General features: G+C 48.8%; 3 protein-coding genes across 4 annotated transcripts; 1 reads left to right on the top strand and 2 right to left on the bottom strand.

Moving 5' to 3' along the window:
* Positions 1 to 115: 115 nt before the first annotated feature.
* ENTR1 (endosome associated trafficking regulator 1) lies at positions 116 to 3,432 on the bottom strand. The gene is made up of 7 exons (XM_071574490.1): positions 3,294 to 3,432; positions 3,010 to 3,216; positions 2,465 to 2,538; positions 2,005 to 2,116; positions 1,391 to 1,453; positions 630 to 766; positions 116 to 277 (listed from the first exon to the last, which is right to left on the bottom strand). The coding sequence occupies exons 1-7, from the start codon at positions 3,408 to 3,410 to the stop codon at positions 184 to 186; spliced, it is 804 nt and encodes a 267-aa protein (XP_071430591.1). The 5' UTR covers positions 3,411 to 3,432; the 3' UTR covers positions 116 to 183.
* Positions 3,433 to 3,544: 112 nt separating this feature from the next.
* On the top strand, positions 3,545 to 9,407 carry PMPCA (peptidase, mitochondrial processing subunit alpha). The gene is made up of 13 exons (XM_071574195.1): positions 3,545 to 3,609; positions 3,832 to 4,034; positions 4,141 to 4,220; positions 4,840 to 4,922; positions 5,210 to 5,304; positions 5,450 to 5,550; positions 5,929 to 6,192; positions 6,404 to 6,496; positions 6,745 to 6,863; positions 7,135 to 7,225; positions 7,349 to 7,411; positions 7,684 to 7,828; positions 8,112 to 9,407. The coding sequence occupies exons 1-13, from the start codon at positions 3,557 to 3,559 to the stop codon at positions 8,279 to 8,281; spliced, it is 1,560 nt and encodes a 519-aa protein (XP_071430296.1). The 5' UTR covers positions 3,545 to 3,556; the 3' UTR covers positions 8,282 to 9,407.
* Positions 9,408 to 9,604: 197 nt separating this feature from the next.
* On the bottom strand, positions 9,605 to 19,426 carry INPP5E (inositol polyphosphate-5-phosphatase E). Of its 2 annotated transcripts, XM_071574231.1 has the most exons (11): positions 19,302 to 19,426; positions 17,553 to 18,617; positions 15,868 to 15,991; positions 15,565 to 15,662; positions 14,841 to 14,965; positions 14,597 to 14,716; positions 14,129 to 14,236; positions 13,229 to 13,390; positions 12,554 to 12,669; positions 12,020 to 12,156; positions 9,605 to 10,972 (listed from the first exon to the last, which is right to left on the bottom strand). In XM_071574231.1, the coding sequence occupies exons 2-11, from the start codon at positions 18,404 to 18,406 to the stop codon at positions 10,840 to 10,842; spliced, it is 1,977 nt and encodes a 658-aa protein (XP_071430332.1). In that variant the 5' UTR covers positions 18,407 to 18,617; positions 19,302 to 19,426; the 3' UTR covers positions 9,605 to 10,839. The 2 variants fall into 2 exon arrangements, with proteins under 2 accessions (XP_071430332.1, XP_071430333.1); XM_071574232.1 differs by lacking the exon at positions 12,020 to 12,156 and having other exon boundaries at positions 10,854 to 10,972.
* Between the last annotated feature and the right edge of the window lie 469 nt (positions 19,427 to 19,895).

Genomic DNA, 19,895 nt, shown 5'->3' with positions numbered 1-19,895 from the left:
CCCGCAGAACAGGGATGTGCTCCCGTCCACTCGGGATTTAGTGATCCATTGGCTGCACGGTGGGGAGGGATGGAAAAGGCAGCTCTGCAGCTTCGTGCATCGACGTGAGGCCACGTGTTAAAAATTCACATTTTAGTAACGATTTCTGCACGAAAGCAAAGTCCTTCGAGGTGTGTGAGGCACTCACTGTCCATCCTCGGACACCTCGGAAATTCTGTCTATGGATTTCAGGAGATCAGCGACGAGCTGCAGGGATTCTGCTCCGGACAGCAGCTGCCTGGAACCAGAGACACAGTGTCAGATGTGGGGGATGAGCAGCTGGGCAGTCCTGGGGGAGTTGCCCACACTACCTGACTCACCAAGCAGCACTTTATCAGGGCTGGAACCTTCACTTCTTAAAGTGAAGTGTCAGAGACTTCAAAAGTCAGAGTATAATGTTTTTATGTTCAGTCTCCCACACCCCAGTTATTTTAATTGGAGGAAAACACACTGTGGGTAAGTAAGAACATGGAGCAGCAAAGAGAACAGAAGAACCTGAGTTTCAATCCTAAAAAATCCATTGAGGACATTTATTTGTGAGCCCCTAACTCGGCCAGGAGCCTGGGATGGTGTCAGGAGAGGTGTCTCACCTGATGGAGGCGCGGGAGCTGGTGGTGACTCTCAGCAGGTGCTGCAGGGCCAGCTCTGCATTCTGCTTTGCTGTGGCCAGTCCTGCCTGTCCCAACTGCAGTGCCTCGTTCTCTGCCTTGCAATTCCTCAGCTGGACCTGGGGGGAAACAGGTAAAAATGATGTGAAACAAGCAGAGAACTCCAGCAGATGCTTCACAACTCCTGAACACACTCATGCAGCAATTCATGTTTATGTAATGTAATAAATGACTCACACAAAGATAGTGAGGACAATAAAATGATGTAATAAATAGTGCCAAGATCCCACAAACAGACTGCCTGGAAGGAGTGTCTTCCCAGAATCATGTGGGCTGGAAGGGAGCTTGGAGATGACCCAGTCCAACCACTCTGGAGCAGGGGACACAGGAAAGCATCCAGGTGGGTTGGAATGTCTCCAGAGGGAGACTCCATGCCCACCCTGGGCACCTGTTCCAGTGCTCTGCCACACTGTATGCAAAGAATACAATTCTCTGCCTCATGCTGAGGTGGAACTTGTGTTTTGGTTTCTGGCCATTGCTCCTCATCCTGAGAACTGGCACCATCCAGGTCTTCCCACCCTCTGACAGGACACCACAACTCTGATCCTTTACTGAACCTGAAAACACACTCAGAGTTTTCCCAACAGCCTGAAAAATCTTGCAGTGTCTTTTTTAAAGGCTCAACTCCAAGACAGATCCCTCCAGCCCATCCCCCAGCCAGGCCCCAGGAATGCTGCTGGTACCTGGAGCAGGGCGTTCTCCTGTCTCAGTTTCGCAGCGCTGTTCTCAGCTTTAACTGCCCGTTTCTGAAACAAAAGCAAAGATTATTTACACCACAGAGAGCTGAGGACACAGCAGGCAGCTTGGGCTACACAGGAACGAGTGACTCCAGCACTTAACTTGGAGGGATATTGGTTAGTGTTACCCCACCCCATGTCCCAAATGCTTTAGGAGGTGGGAACAGCTCCCTTCTCCTCTCTCCATTTCTCCTTTCTGGCATTTGCAGGTGCCATCCAGAACTCCTGGAAACTACTTATTTTTTTGTTTTCTTGGACAAGAGGAAAAGAGACTCAGTATAACAAGCAAAGAGGAAAATCAGCTCATAGTTCATGTAGGATGTGTTGCCAGAAGGCTGCAGAAAAAGCAACTTCAGCTGATGAATCCAGAAAGTGCATTAAAGCAAAGGCCTGCCTTATCTAGAAAAAGAAAGAACTTCTGGACTGGGATGCTGGACTGGGAAAAGTTTGAACCCATCAGAGCTGGTTGGGTGGAACAATCACTTCAGCTTCCCTCCCCCTCCTGGGAAATGAGGAAAAGGGATGGAACTATAATTCCAACTACAAACCCCAACACTTACAGTCATCAGCTGGAGGTTTTGCTCCACATGCTGCACCATTGCCTCCAGATCCTGTGTTTCTTTTTCTTCTTTGATTTTGTTTTCCTCAAGCTTTTTCTCAAGCTTCCTCATCCTTAAAAAACAAGAGATGATGTACAGTAAGTGCTTGTAACACTGAATACCTTAGGAAGATAATTCTAGGGAGCAATAAACTCATTCTTTTAAGAAAAAAATAATTCTTCCCACAGAGCTCCAGTTCTAGGCTATGGCTCAGGGGATTTCTGTGTTCCAAATCCATCAGCATTAATGGGAACTCTACAGGTGAATGAGGGAAGGCCACAGAGAACACATGGCTGTGCACAGTCAGTCTGGCATAGATTCCAACTACATTTTTCTTCTTTAAGGACACTGTTTGCAGTGAGCCCCTCCTTTAATCCAACTCCTCAGGTGGTTATTTCCCCCCACACTGTGTCTTACTCACTTGTCTGCTTGGGTTTCAGAGAGCATCTGAAGCTTATTGATCTTGCTTCTCAAAGTGGCATTCTCTTCTTTCAGCTAAAAAAGGAAAAATCCTCATTAGGATGAGAGTGCAGTTTCACAACACTACAAACACTCCAACACCAGAACACTCAGACTTAATGCTGGAAATTCTTGCACTTCCTAAAACATTCGAGCTTAATTTTGCACACAGTTTCCCTCTCTGTGACTGACCTGTCTGGTCACTTCTCTGACCCTGTGGGGCACAGAAACGTAGCACGGAGCAACCAGTGATGATGTGACTAATTAAACGCTGCCAATTCTAAACTAACGTGACCTCAAGGCTCATGAGGAAGTCACCTGTGCCATACCCAGAGCAGAAGGGCAGGGAAGGTGCTAGACCTGACTCATGCTGAAAAGTGCTTTTCCAGATCTGTTTCTCTTCCTCAGCCGCTCTCCAGGCTGTGACACCGAGCCTTGCAACAGCCTGACAGGCAGCCCAGGGCTCTCCTAACAGCGAGAGGCGCCGGGCGGGCGGGCAGCGCTCACCTGCTCGTAGCTGGGCTGCCGTGGGGGGGGGCCCGGGGCCGCTCCGAGCGGGGCCGCGCAGGAGTCGCCAGCGGCGAGGTGGGCCCGCTCCACGGCCAGCGGCTGGTAGCTCTCACTCCACTCCTCCTCCTCCTCCTCATCCTCCTCATCTCTCGCCTCTGCGGGCGCTGAGGGAAGCGGGAGCGCGACGGGCCCGGGCGGCACCGCCTGCGGAGGGGAGAGCGGGGTTGAGGCGGACGCTTCTGCAAGGCGGAGCCCAGCCGCGCCACCGCCCAGGGCCTTACCTGGGGGTCACCGCCCGCCCCACCGCCGCCAACGCGGGCCTTGGTGCGGACGAACTCGCGGAAGGAGAAGGGGTTGGGCTCGGCCGGTCCCGGCCCCGGCAGCGGCTCCGCCGCCATGGCCGCCTGAGGGCTCCGCGGGGCGGGGCCTCCCTTTCGCAACCAACCAATCAGCGAGCGGTCACCCCGCCACGCCCAATCGGGAGGGTCGGCCACGCCCCTTTTCCCACCGAGGCTCCGCCCCCGCGGCGCGGGGTGGAGGCAAGATGGCGGCGGCCATGGCGTGGCTGCGGCGCGGGGCCTGCGGGCCGGCCCGGCGGTGAGCGCGGCCCCGGCGCGGCGGGAGGGCACGGCAGGGACGGGGACAGCGCCCCGCACCGCGGGGGGACAGCCCGGGGAGTGGGACAGTGCCCGGCCCCGCGGAGGGACGGGGCGGGCAAGGCGGGCAGGGCTGGGTAGCATCCCGGTGGGGCAGCGCTCGGTGCGGGCCGCGGCCGGCGCGGAACATCCGCACGCCCCGACGGTGTCCCGATGTCCGCAGGTGCGGGCTGGCGGCCGGGCGGAGCTACAGCGGCGGCGGAGCGTACCCCAGCGTGTCGCTGGCGTGCCCGCTGCCCGGCGTGCCCAAGGCCGTGTTCGCCGCCGCAGAGGGTCGGGAGCGCTTCGAGACGCGGGTGACGGTGCTGGAGAACGGGCTGCGCGTCGCCTCCCAGAACAAGTTCGGGCAGTTCTGCACCGTGGGCAGTGAGTCCCCGCAGGGGCCGGGGGGTGATGCCCGAGCGCTGCCGGAGCCGGGTGACCGTCTGTGTGGGCCGGGGGTTGTGCTGATTTATTCTCTTCTTAATAATAGTTCTTGTAAATTCGGGATCAAGACACGAAGCGAAATATCTCAGTGGCATCTCCCACTTCTTGGAAAAGCTGGCATTCTCTGTGAGTACTGCACTGCCCATGCTGAGCACCCAAAATCTGCATGGGGAGGGAGTAGGAGCAGCCAGGGGCACCTTCCACTATCCCAGGTCGCTCCAAGGCCCGTCCAGCCTGGCCTTGGACACCTCCAGGGATGGGGCAGCCACAGCTTCCCTGGGCAGCCCATGCCAGGGCCTCCCCACCCTCACAGGGAAGAATTGCTTCCCAATATCTAACCTAAATCACCCCTCTTCCAGTGGGAAGCCATTCCCCCTTGTCCTGTCACTCCAGGCCCTTGTCACAAGTCTCTCACTATTTTTCTTGTAGCTCCCATCAGGTCCTGGAAGGCCACAATTAGGTCACCCCAAAGCTTCTCTTGTCCAGGCTGAACAATCCCAACTCTCTCAGCCTTTCCTCATAGGGATGGTGCTCCATCCCTCTGATCATCCTTCTTAATTCCCAGTTAATTATTGTGACCATTATTACATTTTGAAAGCCTGTTGTGCTTTCACCTCCAAGGTTAGCAAGTATTGATCAAACCACTTGACTACAGATTGCAGGAAATGCTTGTTCTGGGCTACACTGAGGGATTATAAAAAGTTATTGCTTTACTAATTAATAACACTGGTATTTTCTTTTTTAGTCCACAGCTCAGTTTGGCAGCAAAGATGAAATTCTGCTCACCTTAGAGAAACATGGGGGCATTTGTGACTGCCAGGCATCAAGGTGGGATGCTCCTTCTCCTGCTCTGTTCACTGACAGCACTTTGAGTTCCTTTTTCTGGTGTGGAGCAGTAAAAGCCACTTTTTGTTTCCAAGCAGCAGAAATCCATTTGTGGTGGCTGCTGAGAAGCTACAAAAGTGAAGCTGAAAGGGTTATAGAAGTCAGTTCTATTCCTTTTGACAGCATTTAATGAGCGAAGCAGCTTTTCCTGTGATGTCCTGATACTGAAATGATACTGCATGATCACAGAAGTGAGTTGCCAGTGCAGAACCTGCCTGTTTGGGTTGCAGGGACACCATCATGTACGCTGTGTCTGCTGATGCCAGAGGCCTGGACACCGTGGTCAACCTGCTGGCTGACGTGGCTCTCCAGCCCAGGTTATCAGGTCTGGGAACACAACCCTCTGCCCCTAAGAGAGATTTCCAACAACATATGGCTTGCTCTTAGAATTCTTCACTAGACTGTGCCCTTTAAGAAGCCACACTGCAGCACTTGGGGGTTGCCATCCCTTGTTTTCTGTCCTGTTCCAGACGAGGAGATCGAGATGACCCGCATGGCCATACGGTTTGAGCTGGAGGACTTGAACATGAGACCTGACCCAGAGCCTCTCCTCACTGAGATGATCCATGCGGTAACATGCTGAAAATTCCACCTGGCATTCAGGCTCCTGCATTCCCTTTCTCATTTTTTTGTCAGCCTCAGGGTTTATTTTAGATTGTTCTAAAACCAGGGGGGTTTTGTTACTTGATTTCAGTGATGGGAGAATTTTGATGTCCCTTCACTCTGAAATCCTGCATTCTACACATGTGAAAGGTTCCAAACTAATCTAAAAAAGCCTCTCTGCAACTTATCTTTGTTGATGTGGGTGACAGTATGTTGTTAATGAAATAATGCTCTGCTTTTCCTCTCATACATGTCTCAAACAGGTTGGCTTAATTCCAAAAAGAAGGATTAGATGAGGGGTTTAGGGGTGGTGAGGTGATATTTTAATATATCTGTTCCCTTTTAGGCAGCCTTCAGAGACAACACAGTTGGCCTGAACAGGTTCTGCCCCGTGGAGAACACGGACAAGATCGATCGGGCCGTGCTGCACTCGTACCTGCGCAGCTACTACACCCCTGACAGGATGGTGCTGGCTGGGGTGGGCATCGAGCACGAGCAGCTGGTGGAGTGTGCCAGGAAATACCTGCTGGGAGTGCAGCCTGTGTGGGGCACTGGGCAGAGCAAGGGCGTGGACAGATCTGTGGCTCAGTACACGGGAGGCATCGTCAAGGTAAGTGCTGGAGGTGGCATCGTGGCCCTTGTTGTCACTTGGAAGTTGAGCTGATTTTTGCTTTTCTAAAGTTCTATGCTGTTCATGAGTATGAGCCAAAAGTGGCCATGACAGCTGTTGATGGGGTGACATGTTAATTACCAGGAATGTATCAAGCTGGATGCAACCACAGTGACAATCACTCTTGATAATCTGTCTGCTCTTCCCACAGGTTGAAAAAGACATGTCAGATGTGAGTCTGGGCCCTACTCCCATCCCAGAGCTCACCCACATCATGATTGGGTTAGAAAGCTGCTCCTTTTTAGTAAGTATTAACCTAAAATCCCTTGTTTTGGGTGCCCTGTACTTGAAAAATCCCAAAACACCAACTCACTACATAAACACTGGTACTCTTGCTGCTGCATGTACAGACAAGCAGCTTTCCCACTGACAGTTTGATGCAGGCACTGACCTTCCCACTCCTCTTGTGCCGATGTATTTTTCTTCCCTTTGCTCACCCCAGGCCCTTGAGAGCTCTGCCATTGTCTGACTGAATTTCTTGTTCCAATTCAGGAGGAAGATTTCATTCCCTTTGCGGTGCTAAATATGATGATGGGAGGTGGTGGCTCCTTCTCAGCTGGAGGGCCTGGCAAGGGCATGTTCACCAGACTGTACCTCAATGTGCTCAACAGGTTGGTTTTGCCTTTAAAGGGGTATCAAAAACCATCCTCCTCCAGCAGGTTCATGTGGAAAAAATGAAAGCAAACACCCCCCATGTTGTACACGAGCTTATTCTGCTTGATACATGGGACTGATTTGTCAGCTGGCATTTTGATAGGGTGAAAGTCTCACTGGCACTGCTGAGAATCCACTAGGAGGGCTCTCACTGTCCACGTTTGTTTAATTTTTACATGTAAATTCTGTGGGGGTTTATATTTTAAAATGCTGTTTGCATACCCACAGGCACCACTGGATGTATAATGCAACCTCTTACCACCACAGTTACGAGGACACGGGTCTCCTGTGTATCCACGCCAGTGCAGACCCAAAACAGGTAGGGAGTCCTGTATTCACAGACAGGTGTCCTTAAAAGGGAACCATGTCCCTCAGTACCAGACAGGAATGTTGGCACAATAAGTGTTGTTCTAATCTTCTTTCAATGATCTGTTTTCTGTAGGTTCGGGAGATGGTGGAAATCATCACCAGAGAATTCATCCTCATGGCAGGAGCAGTGGGAGAGGTCAGCAGCACATTTGAACTTGCAGATAGTTTCTGAGCTGACATTAATTCCTGAAGTGTCCAAGGCCTGGTTGGATGGGGCTTGGAGCAACCTGGGCTAGAGGAAGGTGTCCCTGCCCATGGCAGGGGATTGGAAAGAGATGAGCTTTAAAGTGCCTTCCAGTCTGGGACTCCATGAACAGATTGTCTGCAGAACTCTTAAATGGTATCATGTGTTAGAGAGCAGTGACCAGAATTTTTGGAACATTATTTGTATTTCCTGCTCATTCACAGGTAGAACTTGAGCGAGCGAAGACGCAGCTCAAGTCCATGCTCATGATGAACCTCGAGTCTCGGCCGGTCATCTTTGAAGATGTGGGAAGGCAGGTGTTGGCAACAAACACAAGGAAGCTCCCTCATGAGCTCTGTGCCCTCATCAGTGAGTACACAATGCTGTGCCTTGCCTTGAGTGAACTGTAGGTACAGTCAGGTCAGGGCAACTTACAACATATTCTTGTTGCACAGTTGAGTTGCCTGAGAAAGCCTGGGGGCATAAATACTTCAGAAAAATATTTCAAACTGACCTCAATGGTTTTCAATCTATCAGGGCTTGTTTTTGTCAGAAGGGAAAACCAGAAGCATGAAGAAAAGAGTCAGCAATTGTTTTTCTGAGTATCCTTGTATATACAAGTGTCACAGCTCTGCCTTTTGTTTTCCTGCAGGTCAGGTGAAACCTACTGATATCAAGAGGGTGGTCACTAAGATGCTGCATAAGAAGCCAGCTGTGGCTGCCCTGGGTGACCTGACAGACCTGCCCTCCTATGAGCACATTCAGGGGGCGCTTTCCAGCAAGGACGGGCGGCTCCCGCGGCTGTACCGGCTCTTCCGATAGAGCAGCACGTCCTGCCAGGCTCACAGACTCCCTTCTTTTTGAGATTATAATGTTGCTGTACCACTCTCCCTCCCCCAAATCTTCCCAGGCATACTGTGCAACCATGGAGCTGTGCTACCACTGAGCAAAGCTGCTTTGGAGCACCGGACTGGGAAGAGCTTGAGTGGGATTCCTTCCTGAGGGATGTGGTGACACCTAAAGAGCTTGGCTTACATGCCTGAATTCAAAGGACATTTATAGCTGTTACCAAGGTGAACAAAGACTTGGTCAAACTGAATTAGGACAATAATAGTTATTATCCCTGTGAAGTTTGGCAAAAAGTTTCCTGCAGTCCAGGTTTTGTTACAAATCATGGATTCATTTCCTCAGTAGTACCTACGAGGAGTCACATGTCTAGGAACAACTTCATAATTTTGCTAGAGCTCAAAGGAAAGCAGACCCATGGCATAACCAAGTTTCTGTGGAGTTCCTCTGCAGAGATACTGTGCATAAACCTACATGGACACTCGGGAATAAAAGTGATCCTGCTCTTCAGGCTTTTTCACTCAGAAGTGAACTGCTAAAGAATAAAAGTTCTTTTCCTCCAGAGTTGCTATACAAAGTTATTAAAGGAGTTGCTGCTGCTGCACCTTAAACTTGTACCTCATTTCCTCAGTGTCACTCAGATGAACTTAATGCCTTGCAAAAAGAAGGCACAATTATCTGTCTCACAGCAGAGCTGTCCCTCAGCTCAGAGTCAAGATAACAAAATTACAGCATTTAAAGACATTGTGGTCTTGACTGACACCACGTTACAAAAAGCCAAGTGCCACACATGAGATACTGAAGAAATAGAGACTCAAAAGAGGAATAAAATACTTGATTTACATAATCCCCCAACACATGGGTTTAAAAATATAAACAGCTGCATTGCAGTACTTCACTGCTAGATGTGTATGGTGAGGAGCAATCAAACTGGGAGCAGAGCACTGTGAGGCAGCTGTTTGTTTACCTGCTTTTCCCCATCCTTTCCTCATGCAACCAGAAGAAAACGTTGCATTGCTTCTTGTGGAGCCCACAGTCTGGAAATCCTGTTCAGTTATTGTGTATGTTTATAAGGAAATAAAGAGACCTCTAAACAGCTGGAGCAAGTTGTAAGACTTCTGAAATTCATCAGCCAGGGGCTGTTTCTTGCACTGGTGGGTGGAACATGTGCTTTGTTTGTTCAATTCAAACAAGTCCAGAGAAATCTGTCCCTCTCTTGCAGCTGAAGAGAAATGGCTTAGGTCACCCAAACATGCATCACACAAAGAACTCTGGTTCTGACAAGACTAAGAGCTGGTTCTCAGTTAAGGTATTGCATTAATTTATTTTTATTCCTTTAAAAAGAAAGGAAATCCAAGTACCTGATGGCTACAGACAGGTCAGTGCCGTAAATGTACCGCAGAACAGAAGCTCTGTCGTGGACAGGTTGCATAGTCAGCAGCACTTCTCCAAGGTGTTTGCTTGGTGTTTTAGGTACTAAGGGGATGAATGATCCAGCCCATCTGTGCCCATGAGGAATTTTTAAGTATTAGCTGTACTTAACATTTGGCCAGTGCCATACTGGTCCTTGTAAGATGTTTAACCTTAAGACAACACTACTTCAAAAATAGCAAGTTATTCACAGTTCACGGAGTTGAAAAAAAACAAAACCAAAAGGAACTGAGTGTGAGTGGAGGTAATGGAACTGCATGTAGCTGACTGCAAATCTCCCTTGGACACTCACCTGACATCACTTTGGTAAAGCATCACACAGTACTGTACTTAAACCATTAATTGCAATTCAGGGGTCCTGCTACTGAAGGCAGGTAGTGTTTTATGAGCCCTGGATAGGGCATGTGAGGTCAGGGAGGGATTGTTTCAAGCAGTCTCAGCAGCCAATATATGGCCTGAGAGTATAGTATTTACCCCCTTAGTAACAGAAGGCCTGTAGAATGAGTATTGAAAGGCAATGTTTCTACACTTCAATGTACAGGAGTACATTCACACACATCTTGCTGTAGAGGACCCAAAAAGCCCAACACAGGAGCACCATCCATACACAGAACTGCCCAAAGTTCATCAGCTGGTCCCTGTTACTCATTTTACAGAATACACTTGGATACAGAGAAGGAGCAAAACCCAACCCCACACTGTATGGAAGCAAATCTGATCAAACTAAAGAGACAAACCAAAAATTCACCTTTCTGCAGGCTCTTCTTAGGTCCCCTGCCCCAGGTGATGGCAGTTCCAGCAGCTGTGCCCCTGTGTGGAGTCCTCCAACAACCAACAGGCTGCACCCGGTGGCTTCCTAAGATAGTCTGGTTAAAAATAAATCCATTTTACCTGTTGGAAAGGATATCTTAAATAAGTGACTCCTTTTCTTCAGCAAAAGCACTTGAGCTACATGGATTAGCTCATGCAAATGAATCCAGGATGAGGTTTAAGACATTCTTCACAACTGCCAGAGGTGTTTAAGCAGACAATTCCCTGCAGAGTTTGCCATGGCCTGAAATCCTCTTTCTGGGCACCTCTACAAGCACTGCAGAGCTCTCAGCTCAGGAGATGCTACATATGCTGCTGGATTTTTGGTCCTTTTGCTCCCGTCGTTTCTGAAGTTCCCTTGTAATCCGCCTCTTTATTCCCAGCAAATACAGTTCTCTGTCAAACTGCCCCGCAGCAAGTGGAATGCTACAACAGAAACACAAGCCATCAGATCAGGGCATAAATATATTCTTGTTTGCCCAACATTTCCCAATTAGTTAACACAATAAGGCCAGAAAACTAGTTTTTACTTTCTTAATGCATTCAGCTACTGCTGCGAGAAAAACAAGTTGTTCTTCCACAGCAACAAGTTAAGGTTTTTCACAACACATTTAAATGAAGAAAATGCTGGTTGTAAAAGGGAAAATGTTCAAATTAAGCATGAACACACCTGCATTCATTTATAGAGGACTTTATGATCCTAAACCAAATCCCACTTATTTGAAAAGGTAAATCAGGTTACTGTTAACTTGGTCTATTCACTGATGTGGTTCATCAAAACAGACCTTGGTCTGTTCTACAGAGGCCAGAAGGAAACCCAAGCAGCCCATCACCTACTCTACAATACTGATGTTTAATGGGTATTTAATACTCATAAACAAGAACCCCAATTCTAAATGCACTGCTGATCAAATGCTTTGAGAAATCACCATTTTCTAGATACCCACATCTTGAAATCCCTGACCATGCTGCTCACAGAAAGGAGAATAAATATATTTCAGTGATTTAACCAAATTTTCTGAGAAGTTCTACAACAGCACACAATAGGATGTTAAGGACTTAGAGGATCTCAAAATACTCCACTGACATCCAGCTATGTTGAAATGCAGCCACCACTGGGGAGGGAAAACAGCACTGATCCCAAAGAGGGAAAGAGGAAGAGAAGAGCAGATCTGCCCAGGCTAACAGGAAAAATAAAGAGCTGGATTCATAATCAATTCCAGTGGGCTCTGTTTATCCCTCTCAGGAGGATTAAGGGACCTGGAAGCAGGGATTTCAGATGTCAGTGCAAGGTTTAAGCTCTTACTGCTCTGACCACCAGCATATACTGGGTAAAAATCAAACAAGCTGCAGATCTACATGGAATAAACTCTATTTTAGGAATTCTGAGAGGACAAACTCCAAACAGGAGCATATCCTCAGGATCCCTGGAGCCATGTGCAATCATACAGAGCAGCACAAGGAGGTACTAACTTGTCTCTGCCAGGCCTGACTTTCACACGAAACAAGGCAAACACAGGCCGATGGTCTGAGGTTTTGATCCCAGGACAAGAGGAGTATTTGACAGCCTGGATGTCATCCTTGTACCGACTGCGGAACACAACTCGGTCCTGGAGACAGACAGAGAGGGGAGAGCGATGGTGACTCCCTTTGCACACCCATCCACCCTGGAAAGCAGCACTGGTTCATAAGAGGCAAACCCATTCATTTATCACACTCTACTTAGTGAAAATGAGTGTCTTGGACAGGGATCCATTCGTGAAGAGTGTGTGTCTGATCCCAATAGCTGTTCTGTGCCCAGCTCTGAGCACAGGGGAGAATCCACTCAAAGACTGTAAGGCAGGGAAAATGAGGTTAACAGCCTGTGCCATACTCTGCCTGTGCTTACATGTTTAACAATCCTTTCTTCCAAACCAAACTCACGTGCCCTGTTGCTCTGAAGCCACAAATCTCAGCACATCTGAACCCCCTCTGGTGCAGGTGTGAGGTGCTGAAATCATCCTTTACCGTGTAGGATGGAGTCCTTTGTTTGGAAGTGGTGTCATAGCTGTCCTTCCCTATGTCAAACTTGTAGGAAGGGCGGAAATGGATATCAGCTTCCTGGAATCCTTTGAAAATAGACCCTGTAAGGGAAGGGAACAGCATGAACAAATTCCTCCTTCCTGAGAACCCCGCACATTTCTGCATTGATTCTACTAATGCTGGCTAGAAACAACAGCCATGTACATACAACATAACTAGAAAAACCTGGGGTCAGGCTCCAGAAAGTGAGCAGGCTCAAGTTCTTACATAGTGAGGATAAAAAAAGAGCCAGTGGCTATTTAGTCAGTGGCCAGTTACACAAAGAACCTGGTCCATGCACTTTCCCTTCCACTGAAACTTGTGCTGCTTTGCTAATGCTGTTCAAATCAGGGCCTTGGAACAGAATGGTCTCCCAGGTTATGGAGAGTCAGATGAAACTGCAGGAAATGGCTTGGGAGGTTACACTGAGTATAAAACACTATAGCAGAAGGTTCCTTGACACGCTGCCACTGTATTTGACAAGTGCTGACTTCTTTTTCCAGGTAATGCAACAAAAGCAAGCAGAAAAGGTCTCTAGGAAATGGGGATTTGGCTGTAATTATTCCTGTGTGTACATATCATTGTTCATTGGGATGAGGGAGGAAAACAGTTGCCTCTCACCTCGACTCATCTCACTGGTCAGCTGGTCATACACCAGGAGCTTGGACACATCTGTGGCCGGGTTCTGGTTCAGGATGGAATCCACAGTCTCACGGTCCTTGTTCAGTCGGAAGTTGAAGTCACCAAACCAGAAGACTTCATCAAACCGAGTTGTGACATCACCTGCAAATTCAGGCCAGAAGTGCTCAGGATATGCTGCCAGGTGTGTTCAAGGAACAGGCATAAATCCTTTCTCTTCAATACCAGGAGATGTGATATTTGAGCATGTTTTCTGCCTATGACCATCACAGAATGTGGTTATAAAACTCATAGAAAGAGCTGAAAAAGAGACCAAACTATATATAGGATGTAAAACCAGGGTGAACACAAGACCCTAATGCCAACTCCAGATAGAGTCAATTCATCTTTCCAGAAAACAGACTTGACTACTTATCTTGGCATCATGTTGTCAGCACAGCATTAAGAAACAACAATGGAATTTGGCAAACATTGCTCTGACTTTTGTACATGCAAAGGGACATAACATTCCTTCTCTTAAGTTTTGAAATAAAGTAATTTCTAATTGTTCTAGAAAACACTTGGAAGGTGAAACACATCTGTAATACTGATAATAATTACAAGAAAATGATCACATTTCTGGGAAAATACATCACATGAAAACTCCTTTTTGAATTTTATCTCTCCCATTTCAATTCTTTTTCTCAAATCCCCCCCAATATTTCAAAAAGAAAAAAAAATGGTGTGAGTAATAAACATCCTAAGACAAAAAGACTTGTAGTCTGAAATTTTTTATACTGTCTCAAATTATCACTCTCTTTCTCCCTTTCTTAGTTCAGATTGAAAGACAATGCACAGACTCTGTTCATTTGGGCTCTCACAGAGTCATGGTTTCACACTTACTAGAACTGGATCGGTATGGATTTGTGTCTGGAACATTCTTGGGAAGTGTGAGGGCTTGAATGGTTTTATTGTAGTCCAGTTTCCTCTCATTCACTTTACTGTCCCCAGCTGAAAGACACAAACCCCATTACTGCCATCGATGAACCCAAAGACCATTTATGGCTATAACAGGAGCTTCCAAAGGGCATCAGACACTTTCCAAGTGTAAAATGGGACACTGACCCAGGAAACTTACACCTTGAATAATAATGATAGAAAGTATGGATAAAGGGATACAATGGTGCAGAGTTCATTTCTGTTTCAACAAACACAGTTCCTTTGTATGTTTGTTACCAATCCTCTTCTCTTACCCTTCTCAGCTCCAATCCTCAGCTTTGCCTTCAGCCTGTCCTGCTTTTTTACCTCTGAGCGGTTCCCTCCCCTCTTCCCTCAAACAGGACCCTTCTAGCAAGACTGTAAATGTCTCACATGTGAAGTGGGAGGTGATGAAGAGAAAGGAGGTCCCAAAAAATGTGAAGCAGATTCCCAGAGCTCCCTTGGTTTTGATCTGAGATACGATTCGAGTTGTCACCGTGGCGTACTCCACTTCTGGAAGGAGAAAAAGAAGATGCTGTTACTGGAAAGCCCTTAGGGGACAGTGAGCAGGGAAGTAAGGAGAGGGAGAAAAAGACAGGACAGTGTCTGGCAGCAGTGCTTTCAGCTCCACACACACCTGAGCAGAACCAGATGAGGTCCCTGCGGATGAAAACCGACATGTAGAGCACCCCGTGCGCAGCAGAGAAGAGCAGGACGTAGTGGGGGCCCAGAGTCTCCTGCAGGCGGAGCTCCCACTCTCTTCTGCAGGAAAGAACAACAGCTGGATCACACAGACAGTACAGGAGACAACAACCAGAGAGGAAATCAGTACTGTGGAAACAGAGCAATCCCTCTGACACAGAACATCAATGAACAGTAAGCAAAACCTTCACTGAACTAGGAAGGAGTGGCTGCGAAGCCACGAGCCAGCTCAGAGCCCCTCAGAGCTGGGCTGAGGGGCCACAGAAATCATCAGCATTTCACCATCAACTGCTCTAACAGGACCAAACTTGGTATGCCCAGAGAAGCTGTGGCTGCCCCATCCCTGGAAGTGTTCAAGGACAGGCTGGGCAGGGCTTGGAACAACCTGGGATAGTGGAAAGTGTCCCTGCCCATGGCAGAGGGTGGGACTAGATGAGCTTTAAGGTCCCTCCCAACCCAAACCATTCCATGATTCTATGATTTACAGATCTTTATGCCTTTTCCCTCTAAAGTCCATTTTCCCTGAGGTTCATATATCTTATTAGATGGGTTGATTATTGAAAATATTAAGAATATGATGGGGCTATTTCCAGACTAATACAAAGCGAAGTAATGAGTTAACAATAAAAGAAGATGGTTCATTACATTGTTTTTGCTACCTGTCTGGACAGCCTTCTTGAACCCCAATGACATACATGTCTTGGGCATAGTCTGGATCTGTTGGCAATAAGAAGTCATCCAGGTTCACTGGAAGTTCCTATGATAAAACAAATTAAAACAAGAAAGAAAGAAAAGAACAAAATAAAATAGCAATACAAGTTGTGCAAAGATTTACGAGAAAAGTACCTTGTAATTTAATGATGAACTCAGTTTGATGAGGAACATATGAACAGAAAAACATCAGTAAAGCTGGGGTAACTTTACCACTGCCAAAAGACTTGGGGAGACTTCTGTCCACTTACCTTCTGACCCTGCATGTTCCAGGTGGCCACAAAAATTCCAATATTCCTATCAGGGAAATATCTGCTAAGTTCTTCTGCTCCCAGTAAGGCACCACTTGCCATAAGGCTGCCTTCCAAATAGCTCCTGTGAACAGAAGATCCATAAAAGAACATCTAATAAAGGGCATGAAATAATGCTTGAATCTTGAGTTAATCAAGAATATACTTTTAAGAAGAAGGCATTTAGTACTCATATATTTTTCTGCTTGCCTAAAGTTCCTTACAAAGTTCCAGCTCTTACAGAGAGTTCATGGATCATATGAAATAAAACAAAACTATTGTAATGAACCAATCTTTCAAAGCCAGGACACGAGGATGATGGTAAGGCTGATGGTGCCCAGGTTTTGGGATGAGAAGGCTGAAGCCATCCAAGTCTTCAGCCCTACTAATACTTACCCCAGAAACAGAATGAAGAGATTGCTTTGATAACCTGGCAGCTGTGGCTGCCCTGTCCCTGGAAGTGTCCAAGGCCAGGTTGGACAGGGCTTGGAGCAACCTGGGATAGTGGAAGGTGCCCCTGCCTGTGGCAGGGAGTGGAATGAGACAGTCTTTAAAGTCCCTTCCAACCCAAATTCCATGATTCCATGACATTGCAGTATCTTGAAGCAGCTCAGTTTACTTGCAACATCAAAACAGCTCTATCGTTCCCAGGGTTCTGCACCAAGTTGCTCCTAATCAAAGACTCAAGCTCACACTCTTCCTCCAATTCAGCTTACCAAATCAGCTTCAAGTAAACAATTTATTGAGGCTGAAGTCTCAAAATACCACATTTGGAAAGGACAGATCCATCCCACATGTCCTGACCCTCCAAAGGACATGCTGCTTACACAGGCAAGGGGTGTTGGCACAAGGACTGCATGTTGAATAAGCATTTTTAATCTTGCTTAAGCTCTGCAAATAACGATGACAGCACAATGTCAGAGAGTGCTGGGCAACCCCTGCCTCCAGCTGCTTCAGGGAGGGAAGTGAAAGGGAAGCCTTGTGGCAAACAAGTAACAATCTATCCCTAGGGCTTTTTTACCAGTTAGGAACACTTAAATTTATCTGAATGACTCTCCCCGCTACCACTGACTCCCATCCTTCAGATCAATGACTAGATTCTTCCCTGGAAAAACTGGGGCAGAGAGTTCCTGTGGGACACTGGAACAGTATCCAATAGGTGATTTGATCCTGCCAGAAGCCAAACAAGCACAACATCTGCAGAGAACCCTCAGCACCTTACAGGAGAGTGATAACACTTCATGTACTGCATGATAGTTCCAAGCTAAAATATTTGGATTTTCCTGCCATTTAACACTTCAGTTCAAGTCCAGTGTACTTTCAGATTTTAAACAATTGTTTTTTCCAACTGTTGGCACGCACAGTTAGTCTCTGAATTTTCCAAACAGGTTATGTAAATATTACAAACTGACAGCAAATCAAACATAATTATGAAAATAACCAGATAAAAGGACTAAAGAGAGTATCTGTACCGATCTCCATCTTCAAACTGTTTCTGGTCTCCACAGCAGGTTAAATAATGGATGGTTAAATAAAGGGTGACTTCTGTGCTTTTTGAGGGGTTGGACATTCCCAGCCCCTGCCCAGAGGGATTCTTCTCCCTGCTAACACCCCCAAACTTTGCCAGGAGAAGCTGAAGGACTCACCTGCTCCGAACATCCTTGGCTCGAATGGGGGTGAGCAGGCTGAAGGTGGATTTCATGGAGTCTGTGGAGCAGCTATCGTAGCCCATGCCATTGCCGTGCAGCCGGGTGTCGCTCAGGCTGCTGCTCACCCTCCCAAACTTGTGCTGAGAATAATGTCGGTAATCCAGACAATCTGAGTCGATCCTATTAGCTGTCCTCAGGGTGTGAGAGGCCACGTTGAGCTCCATGGGGGGCAGGGGGCGGGCTGGCATGATTTGGGACAGCCGGGGTTTGCCTCCCGCAAACGCTTTCCCCCGCAGAAGCCCCCCAAAGGCACTGGAGATATCAGAGGCTCGTTTGCCCAGGTCGGAGGTGCTTCCTCTGCTCTTCCCCACGGGACTGGTTTCTGAGGCGTCTGGTGAACTGTGCAAGGAATTCTGCTGGCAGCAGGGATGGCAGGGGCTCGCCCTGCTCCTGTTGGGAGGACTGGGGGACGCTTCCTGCAGAGAACCATTGGAGGAACTCGTGTCATTGGGATCGGTCAGACTCTCCTGGCTCGTTCTGAACCGCCTCCACCTCCTCCAGCTCTTCTCATCCAGAGAGGCTGCACGCTCCAGCCGTGGCTTCCGAGGAGGCCTTGGAGTGATCGATTTAATTTTCACGTTGGCTTTGAGTTCTGGCAGAAGCCTTAAGGTCTCACTTACAGGGGTGCCCACACTCACAGGGCCTTCAGCAGGAAGTGCCACATTGCCACCAGCCTCCTTTTTGGCTGCTTTTCCAGCTTTTTTAGCCTGCAGGTCCTGTACTGCTCCACCTTCCATGCTCTGAGAAACACATGCCCTTGAGTGCTGTGGAAATCCATTTGGAGTACTCATCGTCTCCCAGGCACCGGCTGTGGACGCGGCTCCAGATGAAACGCTCCTCAGAGCATATTTTCCTTCCCTTTATCACCCTGTGAGTTCACAGGGCTTTAACTAAGCCAGAAAGACATGGGAATTGCAGACAGCTCAGTCTTTAGCTGGGAACGACGGGCAGGTGCATGGGTGGGCAGATGCATTGTCTGCACAATTCCAAGATGTGGGATACCTGGATTTCCCCAAGAGAAACATGTAAGAATGAAAAATTATCGAGCTGCAAACAGTGCTCCTTAATCAGAGAGCATCTCCTCGCAGGACCTCTCTCCAGCACAACTCAAACCTTAGCGTGACCTTGTTAGAAAAACCACTGTTATTTCTTTTATCAAGAGCAGAGCAGAGCAGAGCACTGCCTGCCTCGCTGCCGCAGACACCAGGGCTGTGTGTGCACTTCTTCAAGGCAAGGCTGGTGTCCTGACAGCACGAAAGGGAACTCGAGCAGCACACAGCGCTCAGCTTGCCCTCCCTGCTGCACACACACAGCCTCACCAGCACGACCGGCTGCCCGAGGCCAGGGAATTCCCACCGGTCTCACAGCCGGGAATCGCTGCCGCCTCCCCTCGTCTCGCACCTACCGCGGTCACCGAGCAACACCCGAGGGAGCGGCGGCTTTCGGGCCCCATGGAAACGGGTTCCAGGCAAACCCTACACTGCAGGGGGAGCACCTCGTCACCCTGCGGCTATCGCAGACCAACCCGCCCCACTGCGGCACCTGCAAAGGCGACACGCGGTGAGCGCAGCCCGGCTCGGCGGGGCCGCGGCCGGTCCCTCCCGCCCGGCCCGGGGAGGCCCCGGCCCTCTCGGCGGCCGCACCGGCACCGCCACCCCCGCGGGCGGGACGCGGCGCGGGCCTCACCGGCTGCTCCAGGGGTGCTCCCCGCTCCGTGCGGGGCTCAGCGGCGCTGGTGTCGGGGCCGGTGCCAGTGGCGGTGCCGACATCGGTCCCGGTATCGGGGCCGGTCCCTCCGCGGCCGCCGCGGCCCCTCCCTGAGCGGCGCCGGCCCCGCCCCGCGGGCAGCGCCCCCTGGCGGCCGGAGGAGCGCAGTGATCGTCACTCCTGGGACATCGCGACTGTCACGATAAGGCGCCGTTTAAATAAGCAGCTTAAAGTAGACATTTTATGCGTCTTAAAAAAATTACAAGTTGCCCGCATTAAGGCTAAAAGCTTAGATTTTGAACATTTCAATACAGACACTGATTATGGAATCTCAGAGTGGGACCTTAAAGCTCATCCAGTTTCATGGGCAAGGACAACTTCCACCAGACCAGGTTGCTCCAAGTCCTGTCCAACCTGGCCTTGAACAGTTCCAGAGATGGGGCATTCATCTTCTCTAGGAAACCTGTGTTAGGGCCTCATCCCTTTCACAGGGAAGAATTTCTTTCCAACATCTCATCTAAACCTTCTCTGCTGCACAAGCCAGGTCCAAGACTGAACACTCCAGGCTCCTTT

The sequence above is a fragment of the Pithys albifrons genome, chromosome 20, assembly GCF_047495875.1.
Source record: "Pithys albifrons albifrons isolate INPA30051 chromosome 20, PitAlb_v1, whole genome shotgun sequence".
NCBI classification, from domain to species: domain Eukaryota; kingdom Metazoa; phylum Chordata; class Aves; order Passeriformes; family Thamnophilidae; genus Pithys; species Pithys albifrons.
Note: the sequence above shows the minus strand (reverse complement) of the source record. Positions and strands in the feature narration are given on the sequence as shown.